Raw genomic sequence first — 17,292 nt, 5'->3', positions numbered from 1 at the left:
ATACTAATCAGCAGTAAAAAAGAACAAACTACTGGTGTGTACAACATGGACGAACCTCAAATGCATTATGCTATGTAAAATAATTCAGACTCAAAACACAACATACTGGGTGACTCCACTTATTTGATACTGTGGAAAAGGCAAAACTATAGGCACAGAACACAGAACAGTGTGGCTGCCTGTGGCTCTGGCTAGGGGAAAGGTTGACAACAAGGGGGCACAAGAGAACTTTTTATAGTAATGGTACTGATCTATATCTGTATCTTTGGGTGGTGGTTACACAACTGTATGGATCTGTCAAAACTCACAGAACTGTGGACTAAATATGGTGAATTTTACTGTATGTAAAATATACCTCAATAAACCTGACATATCTACTGATTTATATATACACACACATACACACAATAATATCAATAGTGAACACTTCTTGAATGTTTACTATATAGCCTCTTTGTATCATAGATATTACCCTAATTTTACATATGAGAATAAACCCGTTGCCATTGAGTCGATTCCAACTCATAGCGACCCTATAGGACAGAGAAGAACTGCCCCATAGGGTTTCCAAGGAGTGGCTGGTGGATTTAAACTGCCGACCTTTTGGTTAGCAGCCAAGCTCTTAACCACTGCGCCACCAGGGCTCCCCATATGAGAATTAGGGTATGTAAAAATGGTGTGGCGTCAGACCTCCTAGTCTAACTTCACGAGAGGGAAGGATAATTACCAAGATCAACATCGACCCAAGGCTGATGATTCCTATGAGGTGGAGGTCAGACATACCTCCACTCTCCAATCTTTTTTACCAAGTCTGACAATAGATGTCCCTCCCACGGCACTCTCTACTTTTCTGCTGGGTTTGATAATTCATTGCAATGGCCACACAAAACTCACAGACCATATTCACCATTATGGGGTTTATTAGAGAAGTAGCACATTACAATTCAGGATCAGAATCAACTTGAAAGTAACAGGAACAACTCAGGATACAGTCCTTCAATCATGACAGCTTCTTCTCAGCCCTCAGCCCTCGCTCTCGGCTCTCAGCCCTTAGTCCTCATGCTCGGCCCTTGGCCTGGCCTCTGCCCTGCTGGGGCAAGCGTTACAAAGCTCTTTAGCTCCACTGCTAAGTGGCTGGAGGCACGCAACTCTTCCTGAAGATGCTCAGCTCTCTCACTCCATGGGTCAGTGAGCCTAGTCTGCTGGTCCTGTGCTGCTGTCATCTCATGCCATCTTTAGTGTTACAGCTCTCTCTCTGTCTCCTGGGTCTAGGAGATTTTCAGCACAGGGATCCTGGGTCCAAAGGACACACTCCGCTCCCAGCTCTTCTTCTTGATGGTAGCGAGGTCCCCTCCCTCACTCTGGAATTGGTTCTTTTTAAGCCTGGCAAAACAAGGGTTCCACATACCTTATCTGTATCTCCCCCTCGCCCCGCAAGGGATCCATGCACCTTAGCTGCATTAGCAAAAACTGTCCAACCCCCTTGGTGGGCCACAAGCAGCTCATTTGCATAGTCCCACTCAATCATTTTGTGGGAGTCACAAGACGATGGCTAAAAGAGCCATATTAAAGCAATTCACTGCACTGCGCTGCAGGATAATAATATCTACCTCATATGCTGGTTGTGAATATAAGATACTGAATATGTAAAGTACTTTATATAAAGCACTAAATAGGCGAGTCTCAAAATTTTTAGTAGCAAGATTCCTTTACATTCTTAAGAATTACTGAGGACCCCAAAGAGCTTCTGTTTCTATGGGCTATACCTATTGATATTTACTGTATCAGGTATGTCTTCGTTTCCTAGGGCTGCCATAGCAAAGTACCACAGACAGGGTAGCTTAAGACAACAGAAATTTATTCTCACAGTTTTGGAGGCTTGACGTCCAAATTCAGGGTGTCAGTAGGGCCATGCTCTCTCTGAAAGTTCTAAGGGAAGATCCTTCCTTGTCTCTTCCTGGATGCTGGTGGTTGCCGACAATGCATTACTCTAATCTCTGCCTCCATCGTCACATGGCCATCTTCTCTCTGTGTCTGTGTCTCTTCTCTTTTTATAAGGGCATCACTCATACTGTATTAGGAGCCACCCTACTCTAGTATGACCTCATGTTAGTTTAACTGATAATACCTTCAAAGACCCTCTATTTCCAACCAAGGTCAAGTTCACAGGCATCAGGGGTTAGGACTTCAACATATCTTTTTGGGGGAGATAATTCAATCCATAACAGATATTAAAACTGGTATTTTAAACATATTTATTAACTTATTTAAAAATAACAATAAACACATTACATGCTAAAATAAATAACTTTTATGAAAAAACTACTTTCCAAAATCAATAAAAATTTAGTGAGAAAAATGGCATTGTTTTACAGGTTTGCAAATTTTTTAAATGTCTGGCTTCATAGGAGACAACTATATTCTAATACTTAAATCTGCATTAAATTTGTTGCAATACATTGTTTTGGTTCAAGTATATAAAGAAAATCCAGCCTCACAGAGATATGCAGTTAGAAAAGAACTGAGTATTTTAATAGCTCTTTCGGATAATTGTGAATATTCTTCTCCGAAAGGACACTGAAACTCAACAAGTGGTAGTTTCTTAAAAGTTAACAACAATGTGGAATCTGAAAGCCTATCAATGAACTTTCTGTACTCTGCTACATTAAAACCCAATGGCCTCTCTTGTACTCTGAATGAGTCTTTTATACTTGCATGCTTATGTAGTGTCATGTAGGTCAAATGGAAAATACTGGTTCGCTGAGTTATGAAGATCTTTCAAGTGCTGACAGATTTCAATATACAATCTAAAAAACGACATTAGTTAATATCACCACCCATCTCATCGGAAATACTTTAAGTATTGGGAGGCTGTCAAGCTCATGGTGGTAGATACAAGTTTTCAAAAATTCTGATTTTCACTTCAAAGCTCAAATGTTACAATTTGAGTAGTTGTTTTCCTTGATGTGGTAGGTTTATCTTCCCTTTTCAAGTATGTCTGCCAAGACTTAATGGTCTAAGACTGGAGGAAACCCCGAAGCCATGGCCCCCAGATGCTCTGTTAACCCAGAACTAAAACCACTCCCAAAGCCCACTGTTCAGACAAAGATTAGACTGGACTATAAACATAAAGTAATACTCATGAAGAGTGTGTTTCTTAGTTCAACCAGATATACAAGACCAAATGGGCAGCTCCTGTCTGGAGGCAGAACAAGAAGGCAGGAAGGGACAGGAACTGGTTGAATGGACACAAGAAACCCAGGGGTGGAAAGCGGGAGTGTGCTGTCACATTAAAGGGATTGCAACTAATGTCACATAATGATATGTATATAAATTTTTGTATGAGAAATTAACTTGAGCTGTGAACTTTCACCTAAAGCCCAATAAAAAAAATACATAATAAGATAATAAGACATTTGTAGATAAAAAAAAGATGTCTGCCAAATATTCTAATTCCAATAACATAGTTTGCCTGTTAGTTGTTCCTCCAAGTAAAAACGGTGTTCCATGAAAAAGCAGCTAGTTCAGCTTGCAACTCAGCCACACAAGTGGTTTTCCTTGAGTCAACCACTGTGCTTCAGCAGACAGCAGAAGGCCTTTAGGCATTCTTTCCATTTCATCACACAGAATATTAAAAAAGATGTGCACGAAAGGGTCAAGAGCTAATAAAATTACAATTTTTTTCTGCTTTATCAAGGGCATTCTTAAGAGAAACTAGCATTTTATTTTTACCTGGAAGTGTGTGGCAGTGAAGAATCCAATGACTACTACTACCGTTTGGTGCCACCGCCCTGATTCGTGCTCAGGTGCCAGCAGGTTTCCCCACCGTTGCTTTTGTACCAGCAGTGCCAATTGTCAACAGAGAAAAAGGCCACTATGGTCTTGGTGTCATTATGAAAATGGTTTTGACCTTGCAGATGCCTGGAAAGGGTCTCAAGGTCCCCCAGGGGTCTGTGGACAAGTGTGATAACCGCTGCACTAAATACAGGTTAGTTGTTATTATTAAAGCTCCCACAAAGAAAAAGAACACTAGCACTGAAAGATACCAAGATAAGAACGACTTCATTCCTTAGACTACTGAGAAAAAAGGGCTTGGGGTAGGGTGGGAAATTCACAAGCTAATACAAAGGGAGTTATTACCACAAGTTAAGGAGCCCTGGTGGCACAGTGGTTAAAGCGCTCGGCTGCTAACTGAAAGGTCGGTGGTTCAAACCCACCAGCCACTCCATGGGAGAAAGATGTGGCAGTCTGCTTCTGTAAAGATTACAGCCTTGGAAACCCTATGAGGCAGTTCTACTCTGTCCTAGAGGGTCTCTATGGGTCGGAATTGAATCCACGGTAGTGGGTTTGGGTTTGGGTTTTTTTTACCCAGCCCAGATGACTTAGTCTGAGAGCAGGAGGGGAATATTGCAAAATCTAGAGAATCAGAACGAACTTACCAACCAAAGCCCACAGCTACAAATATCATTACCAGAAACAAGGGATTTGAAAACAGATAAAAATATGTAAAAGAAATAAGTGAAGAAGAACATTAACAAATGCAAGGATAATGATAAACATAGGATTCATAGATAAATTAGATAATACACAGAGGTGAAAGCTTTTCTAAAGGAGTATAAGACTATAAACAAAACACTAGATGAGGTTGGGAAGGGAGACTAAACCCTGTAAAGTAAATTCATTACCACCCTGGAAGACAGTTTTCTTATTTACAAAAAGGATAGTAAAAATAATGAAAATAGACATATCAAAATGCTTAAAATGTTGAAAAAATGATTGTTTCACAGTTACCTTCTGACGTAATTTAAAGGGAAATTGAGAGTTTTGTATTTATTACACGAAAAATGAAAAGGAAACAAGATGAATTTAAGGACACACAGTACAAAAATACACTTTATAATTCAAATACTGGGATTGGAAAAATATAATCGGACCGAAATGCCTTATTAGTTTCCTACTGCATACACAATTACCACAAATTTCCAAAACCAAACCCGTGGCTGCTGAGTCAATTCCGACTCATAACAACCCTACAGGACAGAGTAGAACTGCCCCCATAGAGTTTCTAAGGAGTAGCTGGTGGAATCAATCTACTACTCTTTCAGTTAGCAGCCGAGCTCTTAACCACTATGCCACCAGGGCTCCACCACAAACTTAGTGGCTTAAAAAATCCATAAATTTATTACCTTACAGTTTTGGAGGTCAGAAGTTTGTAAGGGTCTCACTGGACTAAAGTCAAGGTGTCAGCAGGGCTGGTTCCTTCTGGAGGCTTGAGGGGAGAATCTGTTTCCTTGCCTTTTCCAGTTTTAGAGTCCACCTACATTCCTTATCTCATGGCCCCTTCCTCCATCTTCAAGCCAGCAATGGAAAGTTGAGTCCTTCTCACATCAAATCACTCTGCCTCCCTCTCCCACATGTAAAGATCCTGGAGACTACACTAGGCCCACCCACAGAATCCAGGATAATACCCCTAATTTAAGGTCAACTGATTAGCAACCTTAATTCCATCTGCTACCTTAATTTCCTCTGCCACGTAACATGCTCACAAGTTCCAAGGATCAGGATGTGGACATTCTGTTATTTTGCGGGGGGGGTGGGGCATTAGTACCCCTACCACAGCCCTATGAAAAGTTCGCTAGATTACAAAATAAAATCTAAATCTGTTGCATTCCAGAATCACACTTGAAACCAATGTCAAAAGTCAAACCAGCTATAAGAAAGGAGATGACAGATTTACCAGGCTGGGTGAGGACAAGAGAATCAGTTTAATACCACAGTAAATCATGACAGACTAAGCAGACAAAGTTCCTAAGAAAACTATGGAAATAGACACTAGAGTAGACAAAAACAGAATGATTAGACTGAATTAAATAGCAGGACAAGAAAATACACTTTCTTTACATGCATATGGATCTCTTCAGGGAGAAAAAAGGATCAGGGGGCACCAATACAATAAGCACAAATCTAATTTAAAATTTAAAAAATTGTTTGAATGCCTGTAATGTGTGGGGTATATCAAGATGAGAAAGAAACAGTCTCTACCCACAAGATGCTCAAAGACTAGGAGTAGTAAAAAGGGATGATCTATCAACAAGCAACTGATTTATTGCCTACCACTCGTCTGTCAGTTTGTCATACTGTGCTGGCCTGCGTACTGCTATGATGCTGGAAGCTATGCCACAGGGATTTCAAATACCAGCAGGGTCACCCATGGTGGACAGGTTTCAGCAGAGCTTCCAAGCTAAGAAAGAGTAGGAAGAAAGGCCTGGAGATCTACTTCCAAAAATTAGCCAATGAAAACCTTATGGATCACAACAGAACACTGTCCAACTCGATTACTTTGGACACGTCTTGAGGAGGGATCAATCACTAGAGGAGGACATCATGTTGGTGAAGTAGAGGGCCAGCGAGGGTGTGGAAGACCCTCAGTAAGATGGATTGGTGTAACAGCCACAACAATGGACTTGAACACGCTTGCAAATGTAAGGATGATGCAGAACCAGGCAACGTTTTGTTCTGTTGTACATAAGGTTGCCATGCATTGGAGTCAACAATACAGCAGCTAACACCCACCTATGTATTATGGAAAACTGGAGGACTTGAAAGATTAACTTCCCTGGGAGAGCTGGGAAGATAGGTGGGATCTGAGCAGCAGGTTGGGAATAGGGAACTCCAAAGGGGATAAGATTTTTTTAAAGTGTGAGACAGTCTGTCATATCCCAGGAGACTGGAACACACAGAATACGTTCTGTAAATCTTGGGGGAGAAAGGGCATTGGAGGCAACAGGGAGTCACTGAATATTTTCTTAGCCAGAGAGTGACATAAGATGCATGAGTGTATAAGGTGATTGTAATGGGGAGAGACTGGAGGCAGGAAAGTCTACCCAATTCACAATAAACTGACAGAACACACTGAAAATTGCCTAACCACAAGGATCTTTTTCAATACTCATTCGTTAAGCAGTGTAGCAGACTTAAAGAGATTATTTGCGTGACTTTATTTGAGCCTCAGGTTCCTCACGGGCGAAATGCAGTTAATATTACCTCTACCAGACTGTGCCGAAGTAAGGATTAAATAATCTACCAGAAAGCACTTACTGCAGGACATGGCACCAAGCACGTAATGCTCGCTAATTGTTAGCTTCCTTCCTTAAATGATGACTAAATCAAGGATGAAACAGAACACTATTACAGAGTATTTAAAATACTACTAACATATAACTAAAACATCAAAATGCCTGGGCTGCTGCTAAAGGAAAACTCAGAAAATGTATCAGCTGCAAAAGTTTAAATATAAGCAGAAAGAAAAAGACAGGGAAAAAAAAGAAGCAAAAGGAACACTAGTGAGTGAGCTGAGTTTCTAAAGAAGAAATTTAAAAAAGAAACAGAATAAGAAGCCAAAATATGGAAATACTAAAACTAAAAGCAGAAATACAGATACAAAAATGGAGCTTTTAAAAAACATCAATAACTGGTTCTTTGAAAAAATGAACAAACTACAAACTTGATCAATAAACAACAAGTTAATACAATCAGCAATTTTTAAAGATGCAATTTATACTTTTTTTTAAACTGGAAGAAGAAGGAATAAGATCTCAACTATACCAATACATTTTGGAGCCAAGTCCAAAAAGATGACTGCATATTAAATACCAAGCATGATTAGCAATAAGATAATATGAGGCAGTAAGAACACAGTTACAAAGAATTAATTAAAAACACACAAAAAAACTCCCAAAAACCTCATGGTCAAAGCCCTGGGTACCTAAACTACTTTGAGTTACTTCTCCAAGAAACATTCAGATCAAAGCCCAAGTATAAAAACAGACTTTGCTTTATAAGTCTCCACAAAAAGAACTGGTCAACGTTCAACCATTTCAGGATGTAGCATATGATTAGGACCGATGGTACTGAAGGAAGAAGTCCAAGCCACAGTGAAGGTATTGGCAAAAAACAAGACTCCAGGAATTGATGGAATACCAATTGAGATGTTGCAAAGAACAGATGCAGTGCTACAGGTGCTCACTCATCTATGTCAAGAAATTTGGAAGACAGCTGCCTGGCCAACTGACTGGAAGAGATCCGTATTTGTGCCCATTCCAAAGAAAGGTGACCCAACAGAATGTGGAAATTATCAAACTATATCATTAATATCACACACAAGTAAAATTATGCTGAAGATCATTCAAAAGTGGTTACAGCAGTACATCAACAGGGAACTGCCAGAAATTCAAGCCAGATTCAGAAGAGGACGTGGAACGAGGGATATCATTGCTGATGTCAGATGGATCCTGGCTGAAAGCAGAGAATACCAGAAATATGTTTACCTGTGTTTTATTGACTATGCTAAGGCATTCGACTGTGTGGATCATAACAAATTATAGATAACACTGCAAACAATGGGAACTCCAGAACACTAAATTGTGCTCGTAAGGAACCTGTACGTAGGCCAAGAGGCAGTCGTTCGAACAGAACAGGGGATACTGCATGGTTTAAAATCAAGAAAAGCGTGCATCAGGGTTGTATCCTTTCACCATACCCATTCAATCTGTCTGCTGAGCAAATAATCCGAGAAGCTGGACTATGTGAAGAAGAACGAGGAATCAGGATTGGAGGAAGACTCATAAACAACCTGTGTTATGCAGATGACACAACCTTGCTTCCTGAAAATGAAGAGCACTTGAAGCACTTACTGATGAAGTTCAAAGACTACAGCCTTTGGTATGGATTGCATCTCAACATAAAACAAAAATCCTCACAATTGGACCAATGAGCAACATCATGATAAATGGGAGAAAAGATTGAAGTTGTCAAGGATTTCATTTTACTTGGATCCTCAATCAACATCCATGGAAGCAGCAGTCAAGAAATCAACGACGTATTGCATTGGGAAAATCTGCTGCAAAAAACCTCTTTAAAGTGTTGAAAAGCAAAGATGTCACCTTGAAGACTAAGGTGCACCTGACTCAAGCCATGGTGTTTTCAATTGCCTCATATGCATGTGAAAGCTGGACAATGAATAGGGAAGATAGAAGAAGAATTGATGCCTTTGAATTACGGCGTTGGCAAAGAATATTGAATATACCATGGACTGCCAGAAGAATGAACACATCTGTCTTGGAAGAAGTACAGCCAGAAAGCTCCTTGGAAGCAAGGATGATGAGACTATGTCTCACATACTTCAGACATGTTGTCAGGAGGGATCAGTCCCTGGAGAAGGATATCATGCTTGGTAAAGTAGAAGGTCAGCAAAAAAGGGGAAGACCCTCAAGGAGATGGATTGACACAGTGGCTGCAACGATGGGCTCAAACATAGCAACAATTGTGAGGATGGCGCAGGACTGGGCAGTGTTTCGTTCCATTGCACACAGGATCACTGAGTCAGAGCCAATTGGACAGCACCTAACAATAACCACAAACCAGCTAATGGAGGTTCCACTGGATATTCTGGCATTAACCACTACTTCCTAAGTTTCAGTTTTCCAATTATGCCCTTAAAATGAATTTAGTTCACTTTCCTCTGAATCTGTAATTTTAGTACACTATCACTATGAAATGTCACATGGGCCAAACTATAAAGCTAGTGTTTGCTCTGAAACTTACATGGAGCTTTCTGCTCAAGCTGGAATACCCTCTCACCACTTTGGAAAGAGAAAGAAGAAGAAAAAGCTACACAGTGAAGAGGTGATTCTGTGAGTGTCAAAGTTTTAGTATCTATTTTCCCCAAATCAAATCACACGGCTGGACTCCTTTTAGCCCCGTCAGTATGCTCCAGTGCGAGTTGCTGGCTTAACTGGCTCCCTTTCCCCTGCTCTCCCTATCTACCCAGGGGGGCATGTCCCTGCGTATAACTTCAAAGAATGGCCCCAACTGCTAACTGACGCTGACAAACCCTTAAAGGGACTGCACCTCTAACACTGAACAGAAACTTCTTAACAAAATTAAGTCTTTTAGTGGACATGTTAACTGGTTTGATTAAGATGAAAAATGTTTAAGAGTACCTAACCACTAGATACAGGAAAGCATAAAAGCCAGATAAAAACAAATCACTCTTAAAAAGGACAGAGTCCTCACGTGGCGCAAATGGTTATGCGCTTGACTACTAGCAGGAAGGTTGGCGGTTCAAGCCCACCCAGAGGCACCTCAGAAGACAGGCCTGATGATTTGCTTCTGAAAGGTTAAAGCCTTGAAAACCCTACTCTGCACATGAGGTCACCATGAGTCAGAATAGACTAGATGGCAATTAACAACAGCTTAAAAAGGACTACTAGAAAGAGCACAGGCCAGAGGGAAGATTTGCATTCAAGTCCTCACCTGCCATTTATCAGGTGGGTGATCTTGGGTGAGTTACTCTCCTCTGAGTCTCTTTCCTCATCTGATTTCTTATATATCAATGAAATAAGAAATGGCTATGTGAAAGCACTCTGTAAATTACAAATTTTACCTATTTTAGCTGCTACTAGTATTATAAAGGAAACCCTGGTGGCGTAGTGGTTAAGCATTACGGTTGCTAACCAAAAAGTCGGCAGTTCGAATCCACCAGCCGCTCCTTGGAAACTAGGGGGCAGTTCTACTCTGTCCTATAGGGTTGCTATGAGTTGGAATCGACTCAACGGCAATGGGTATACTATAAAAGAGAAAAGTTCTGCACACAATTTTAACAATCTTCTTTAGCAATCATTTTTCTCGATATTGGGTCATAGCTGGCAAAGTAGAAATCACCAGTTATAAAGAACATATCTCTCGAGTTCAATTCAAGGCTTAGATCTTAAGTTCTAGTCACTTATGATCAGGCATGGCAATCAGAATCCCCAAGCTCAATATTGGAAACCAACTCCTGGAATCCTAGGAAGCTCCTCTATTGTAATCTGAAACTCCCCTTCCAATCCACTGTCTCTCCTCTACAACAAAGATCTTCTAGTGGTACATGTCTACGTGTACTCAACATTCACTCATTCAGCACACATATTTATTGAGCACCTCAAAATCTTAGCCCTCAAAGAACTCACAGCCAAGAAAAATACGTAATTATCAAGTAATGGAAATGATTTTTAAAAAAAAACAGAAATCATACATTCAAATGAGATTTGTCTCCTTTAAACAGTCCCCTTGGGAGGCAATACACTAATTCCAATGATGCTTCATTGCTCAAACCATCTTTGGAGCATTCCTCTTGGAATCGCCTAGTGAGTATGCAGGCTGTTCCTCTGAATATCCTAAATGGTGCCAAGTCTTCACTGAGAAGAGAGTCGATTTTTGGAAACAGCCAAAAGTCAGTCAGAGCCAAGTTTAGTGAATAAGATGTGTGATTAAACTAGGTGGCACTATTTTGGTTCAAAAATGATATATGATTATAAAGCAATGAGACTGATTTTCTCATATAGTTTGTAAACTACTCCAAAGGGAATTCCGGATGAGTAACAAGGAGCATGAGCAATGGAACAGGTATATGCTCTCCTTTTCCCAAGTAACTTCTTTGAACAATAATACTCATTTGAGTATGTAAGCTCTGATATAAACTTTGCTCTGTTTAATCACTTGCAGCTCATAAATGGAAGGTTCCTTAGTATATTGGACCTACTGTGTCATTTGGGGGAGAGGCGGTTACTAAATTAGGGAGGTAGCATGGCATGGTGGAAAGAGCACAGACTTTGGAAGGAGACTGACCTGGGTTAGGATCCCGGCTTGGCCACTTCTTGTGTGACTTTGGGGAAGTCACAATCTCTAGCACTCGGGTACCTCATCTCTAAAATAAGGATAATATCTGACATACAGAGTTGTTGTAGAAATTACAGATAATGGATACAAAGAACTTACACTGTGTCTGGCACATAGTAAAACCAAACCCACTGCCGTCGAGTCGATTCTGACTCATAGCGACCCTATAGGACAGAGTAGAACTGCCCCATAAGGTTTCCAAGGAGCACCTGGTGGATTCAACTGCTGACTTTTTGGTTAGCAGCCGTAGCATTTAACCACTACACCACCAGGGTTTCCACAGTAGGCACTCAATAAGTCACAGCTATTGTTAATAGCAATCTCATTTTAATCAAGACAATAACCTTATAGGTGGTTTGAGATGACACAGGAACAGATAAAGACATTTGGGTGATGAGCAGTTCATTGGCAGTACTCACAATATACTCACTAACGAAGAATTAGGAACTTGCTTTTTTTTAAACAACAATAACAGATACAATCATATTTGCAGTAACTGTTTAACACCAAGTATAACCAGTTGCCATCGAGTTGATTCCGACTCATGGTAACCCCATGTGTTTCAGAGTAGAATGGTGCTCCATAGTGTTTTTATGGCTGTGACCTTTTGGAAGCAGACTGCCAGGCCTTTCTTTTGAGGCGCCTCTGGTGGAGTTCAAACCACCAACCTTTCAGCTATAAGCCCAGTGCTTAACCATCTGTGCCACCCAGGGACTCGTAACATTAAGAACAGTATTTTACAATCACATGACACATGTTGTCTGCAGTGCTCCTACCACACTGAGCTTTTCACCACTGTCTAAACATACCAGGCCCTTTCATGACCCTGTGGCTTTGCACACTTTGTCCCTTTAAGACATTCTTGCCCTCTGATCTGACAAAATCCTACGACTACCCTTCAAGACCTAATTTAAAAGTCCCTTCCACTGTGGAGCCTTCCCTGACTGCTCCAGACAGATTGGGGGCCCTGTCTCTGTAATGTCTCCTATTGTGCAGAATTCTCATTTCTCTCGACATTTCTACTTCTTTCACTAGGTCTAAGCATTGAGGGTGGGACTAGATCCCATTTATTTTTATTTAGAGTATCTAGCATAGCTCTTAGGAGCCCTGGTGGTGCAACGGTTAAGTGCTCAGCTGCTAACCAAAAGGTTGGCGGTTTGAAATCTTTCTTCTCCAAGGGAGAAAAGACCTGGTGATCTGCTCCCATAAAGATTACAGCCCAGAAAATCCAAGAGGGCAGCTCTACTCTGTCATATGGGGTCGCTACGGTCGAAATCGACTCGACAGCACCTAACGACAACAACAGCACATCTCTTGGCACACAGAATAGACTCAGGGAATGTCTGATGAATGGATGTTTTCAAGATAAATACTTCGAAAATGACTGGTAAAGGTCAGGGAATTGCCTTTAGCTCTTACCAGCAATCACATTCGTTTTCCCTGACTTCAAATGAGAGACAAGATTACTTAGACTCCAAAATGGCTTTAGCAGGTGAAGCATCTAGAAGTTTATAAACACTACTGATGACATCAAAACTCCACACCCACAGGAGGGGAGCCTTCTGAGCAGTGATTCTCAACCTCTGTTCCACTCGAGCACCTGAGGGATGCCCCGCTCCCACCAGGAGCTCACTGCACCAACTCAGAAGGACTGGCAGGGCTACACAGGCGGGCAGGGCTGAGGGCCTTCTCAGAGCCAGCAACTCCACCAAAGTAGCAGAAAAGCCCAAGGCACTGGGACGTGGAAAGGGGGCCAGGTTAATGCCACCTATCCCCAGACCCCTACCTCCCAGCTATGCCTCTGAATCAGACTGCCAACTCTATATTATTCTAACAGTTTGTCTAGTCTATGAGCAGGGGCCCCTAGCTGCTAGGAAGCCTGAGGCATGTAGGGAATGACTGGCTAATTGGTCCAGCATGTCTGTTTCAGCAAGTCTTAGCCTGTGTAACTAAAACACAATTATGAAAAGAAGTTCATGATCAACCAGTTTGGGGCCAGATGCAAATAGGCAGAAGGTCAGCTGGCAGCCATGTGCATCTGAGTGTTGACACTCATGAATCATTCTCTGTCACTGCAGTTTCGAAAGTCTTGGCAATAAAGCAGCAGGTCCAGACTCCCCAAGAGCCGTAGGCTGGAAAGGAGATCTGGAGCCACTTCCCAGGCCTTGGGACCCACCACACCATGACAGTGACTATTTCTGTGACGTGGACATAACCTGCAGAGTAAAGGCAGCCACATTCTGCCTTAGTGTCTTGGTCTTTCTCATCTCTCCGATGGAATGGCTGGATTCTGAAGGAGCAAAGAGGGTGAGAGGAAAGAAAACCAGGCTGCAGACCACCAGGAAAGCAGTGATTGAAAGTGGGAGCAAGAGTCAGTCATTCATTCAACAAACATTTACTGAGCCAGGTGCAGAGGACACAATAATGAGCAAAGAGTCATGGTCCTGGCTTTACCGAGCTTATACTTTAGTTGAGGAGATTGGCATTAATGAAATAAGCACACAAATATGAGGGTACAAATAAGTACTCTAAAGGAGGAATACAGTATACTACAAAGACTGTACAAACAAGGAGCAGCGGACCTGGTCAGGAAGTCAGAAAAGCTTCCCTCAGCAAGAAACAAGCGAGTTGAGAGCTCAAGGATAACCATAAGCCAGGAGGAGAAAAGAGAGGAAAACACTCCTGGCAAAGAGAACAGTATGTGCCAAGATCCTGTGGTAGGAGGCAGAGGTTGAACTGGCTCAGAATAAGAGGCAGGGAGCAAGGCAGCACCAAGGTTTGAGGTCCCAGCACAAGGTATCTTCCTGTCTATACCGTTCAGTTTGTTCTCTAGCTGTCTGGAAGGCCCTCCTCAGCATAGAACAAGACTAAAGAACAATGACAACAGGTAGGTGTGCCCATAAGACATGACAACCATCAGCTAAAAATATCTGACCACTGTCATCTTCTTGAAATATCTGTAAGGTACCACTGCTCCCTCCCACCAACTAAACACTGAATCAGTAAAATGGCACAGTATAAAAGATCCTGAACGTTTTAAGTAGAGATGTATTTTAATCCAGGTGGAATTAAGGTGTTGATAAACATGCTGATGAGTACTATAAATCTGTTTAGATACCTAGTATTTCCCTGTGAAGGAGCCCTGGTGGCACAGTGGTTAAGCGCTCGGCTGCTAACTGAAAGGTCAGGAGTTTGAACCCACCAGCCGCTCTGTGGGAAACAAATGTGGCAGTCTGCTTCCATAAAGATCACAGCCTTAGAAACCCTGTGGGGCAGTTCTACTCTGTCCTATAGGGTTGCTATGAGATGGAATCGACTGGATAGCAGTGGGTTTGGTTTGGGGGGTATTCCACTGTAATTTTTAAATACTACTTTCTTTGGGAAAAAAGCTAAAGGAAAAAATGGTTAAGGCTATTATCTGTGCAGCACTAATATGCTTTGGCAACTGTTAGCCTGTTAGATCACTTATTCAGGCAGTTCCCTGTGGCTTCTGAGTATCTATCACCTTGCAAACAAGTCATGGAACTTTCTATTTGTAAAGCACTTTGCAATCAATCATTAATTCAGCCTCACACTCCTGCTGAGATTAGACTCACTGAACAGATAGACAGGTCAGTAAGTTGCCCAAGGACACAAAACAATTCAGCTTTTACTTATCTTTCTCATCACCCTCCACAAACAATGAAGACACACAAGGCTCCTCCAACCCCAACTCCAGCACCAAGTGGGCTACCCCCACAGACCAAGCCTCACCCCTGGGAGCAGCAGAAGACAGCTCTACAGTTAGTTCTGTTACCTAATCTAAATAAGCTCCTCTTTGCAGGGTGCCTTCAAGGGCAACAACGATATCGACTATACTATAGTAGGGACACTGGCATCCCAGACTAGAATATGAACTCTTGTAAGTGCTCAAAGAGGAAAAAGCGCACCTTTGTTGTTGTTGTTAGTCGCCTTAGGGTTGACTCCGACTCATGGCGATCTTATGTATAACAGAATGAAATGTTACCAGTCCTGTGCCATCTTCATGATCATTGGTACCTGGGAAGTCATTGTGGCTCATAGCTTAAAATGTTAGTCTGTACCTCCCAGCACGCACACACAAGACTTCCTTTCATTTCCAACAAGCAGCCAAGTTAGTGGTCTACACTGGGCTCCCACAGAGCAGTACTGCACAGTACTCATAATCTATTTGCATTCCCTTCTCCACCCCGGTGAGTGAGTCGGAATCTATGGCAAGGGGTTTTTTAAAATGAGTTCTCCACCCCCAAGCTACAACCTCCCAGCATTTGAAACAGCTAGCACAGGGCCTTGCATACAAAAGGTGCTCAGTAAATGTTTACTGAGTGCATGGCTTCCCACTAGCAAATAAGGGAAACAGAAACTTCCTGCATAGATACCTAAGAGAACAGAGAGTTCAACCTCTTTCTTTTTTAAAAGAAGGGAAGAGAATCGCCCAGTTACATATGGCCAAGTCTCAAATCCAGGTTTTCTGGCTCAGTTTAGTTCCACATTTTACTTATAAAGCACACAAACCAATACAGGAGTACAAAGAAGTATAAGAAAGAGGAGTACAACGTGCTGCCTGTCCAAAGGAGCTGCTTATCTGTGCCCGACAGGGCGGAAGGTGTTGGGGACAGTGAAACGAGCAAGAGCCGGTCTCTGCTTCAGGGAGCTCACAGCCAGGGGGAAGGACAGACAGCAAGTTACAGGACTGGTGGCACATGAATTCCTTAGTCAGTGTTCTTTCCTCGCTGTCCACTGGGGATTCCCTACCTGGGAAATAAGGACAGCAATATCGACTTCTTGCAAATAAACTCCGAGTGAAGCCAGATTCGAAAATGCGTATGGAAAATTAGCAGGTTCACATGCAAAGGCATTATGTAAGGTCTTATAATATCCTGACACCAACTTCAAGGGTTCAACAACGTGTCAGCCATCAATTCAACAAAGAAGCAAAAAAGTGAGGGATGGGCATCAATTCCAGGAAACCCTCCAGGGCTGCGAGGAACGGGAGGAAACAGCTGGGCTGCGGGGTAGGGGTGCTGGGTCAAGTGAGCGGGCCTGGCGTGAGAGCGGAGGGCAGGAGGGGAGAAGTGGAACCAAGAGGTGGAAGTTGTGAAGACGATGAGGGAAGGAGAGCTCAGCCGGGTGGGCGCCCTTCGGCACCTCAGGGCTCGGGCCAGGCGCCTCGGGCCGTGGCCCAGAGGTTCCGCTCGGCGGGGCGGGGGAGGGAGACCGACTTGCTTCTAGGACACCCGCTGCACCCACAGGCGGCCCGGGCCCGGGGCCGTCCGCCGCGGCTGCAGCATCTCGCCCGCCTCGCCTCCCCGAGCCCGAGCGGGCGGCGCCGCCTCACCTCGGGTTGAAGTCCTGGAAGAGGCCCCTCAGGTTCATGGCGGAGAACTTCACCGCGGCGCCGGCGCCTCCACCCCCGCCCCGCCGCGCAGCCTGCGCGTTACAGCGGGTTCATGTTGCCAGCAGAGCCTCGTCCCCGCAGCCGCCGCCCCAGAAACCCGAGCCGACGCCTCGCCGCGCCCCGCCGGCCAGGCTTCCGTAGGGCGGCGCGCATGCGCC

General features: G+C 43.0%; 1 protein-coding gene across 1 annotated transcript in view; it reads right to left on the bottom strand.

The window, feature by feature from the left end:
* The window catches only part of LOC101342312 (transmembrane protein 185A), a 43,265-nt gene extending 26,060 nt beyond the window's left edge, over positions 1-17,205 (bottom strand). The window contains exon 1 of the mRNA XM_004391120.3: positions 17,075-17,205. Within this exon, the coding sequence (XP_004391177.1) occupies positions 17,075-17,112 (38 nt within the window). The 5' untranslated portion in view covers positions 17,113-17,205. The remainder of the gene's footprint in view (positions 1-17,074) is intronic.
* Positions 17,206-17,292: the final 87 nt, after the last annotated feature.

The sequence above is a fragment of the Trichechus manatus genome, unplaced genomic scaffold (genome assembly GCF_000243295.1).
Source record: "Trichechus manatus latirostris isolate Lorelei unplaced genomic scaffold, TriManLat1.0 scaffold00567, whole genome shotgun sequence".
Lineage (NCBI taxonomy): Eukaryota > Metazoa > Chordata > Mammalia > Sirenia > Trichechidae > Trichechus > Trichechus manatus.
Note: the sequence above shows the minus strand (reverse complement) of the source record. Positions and strands in the feature narration are given on the sequence as shown.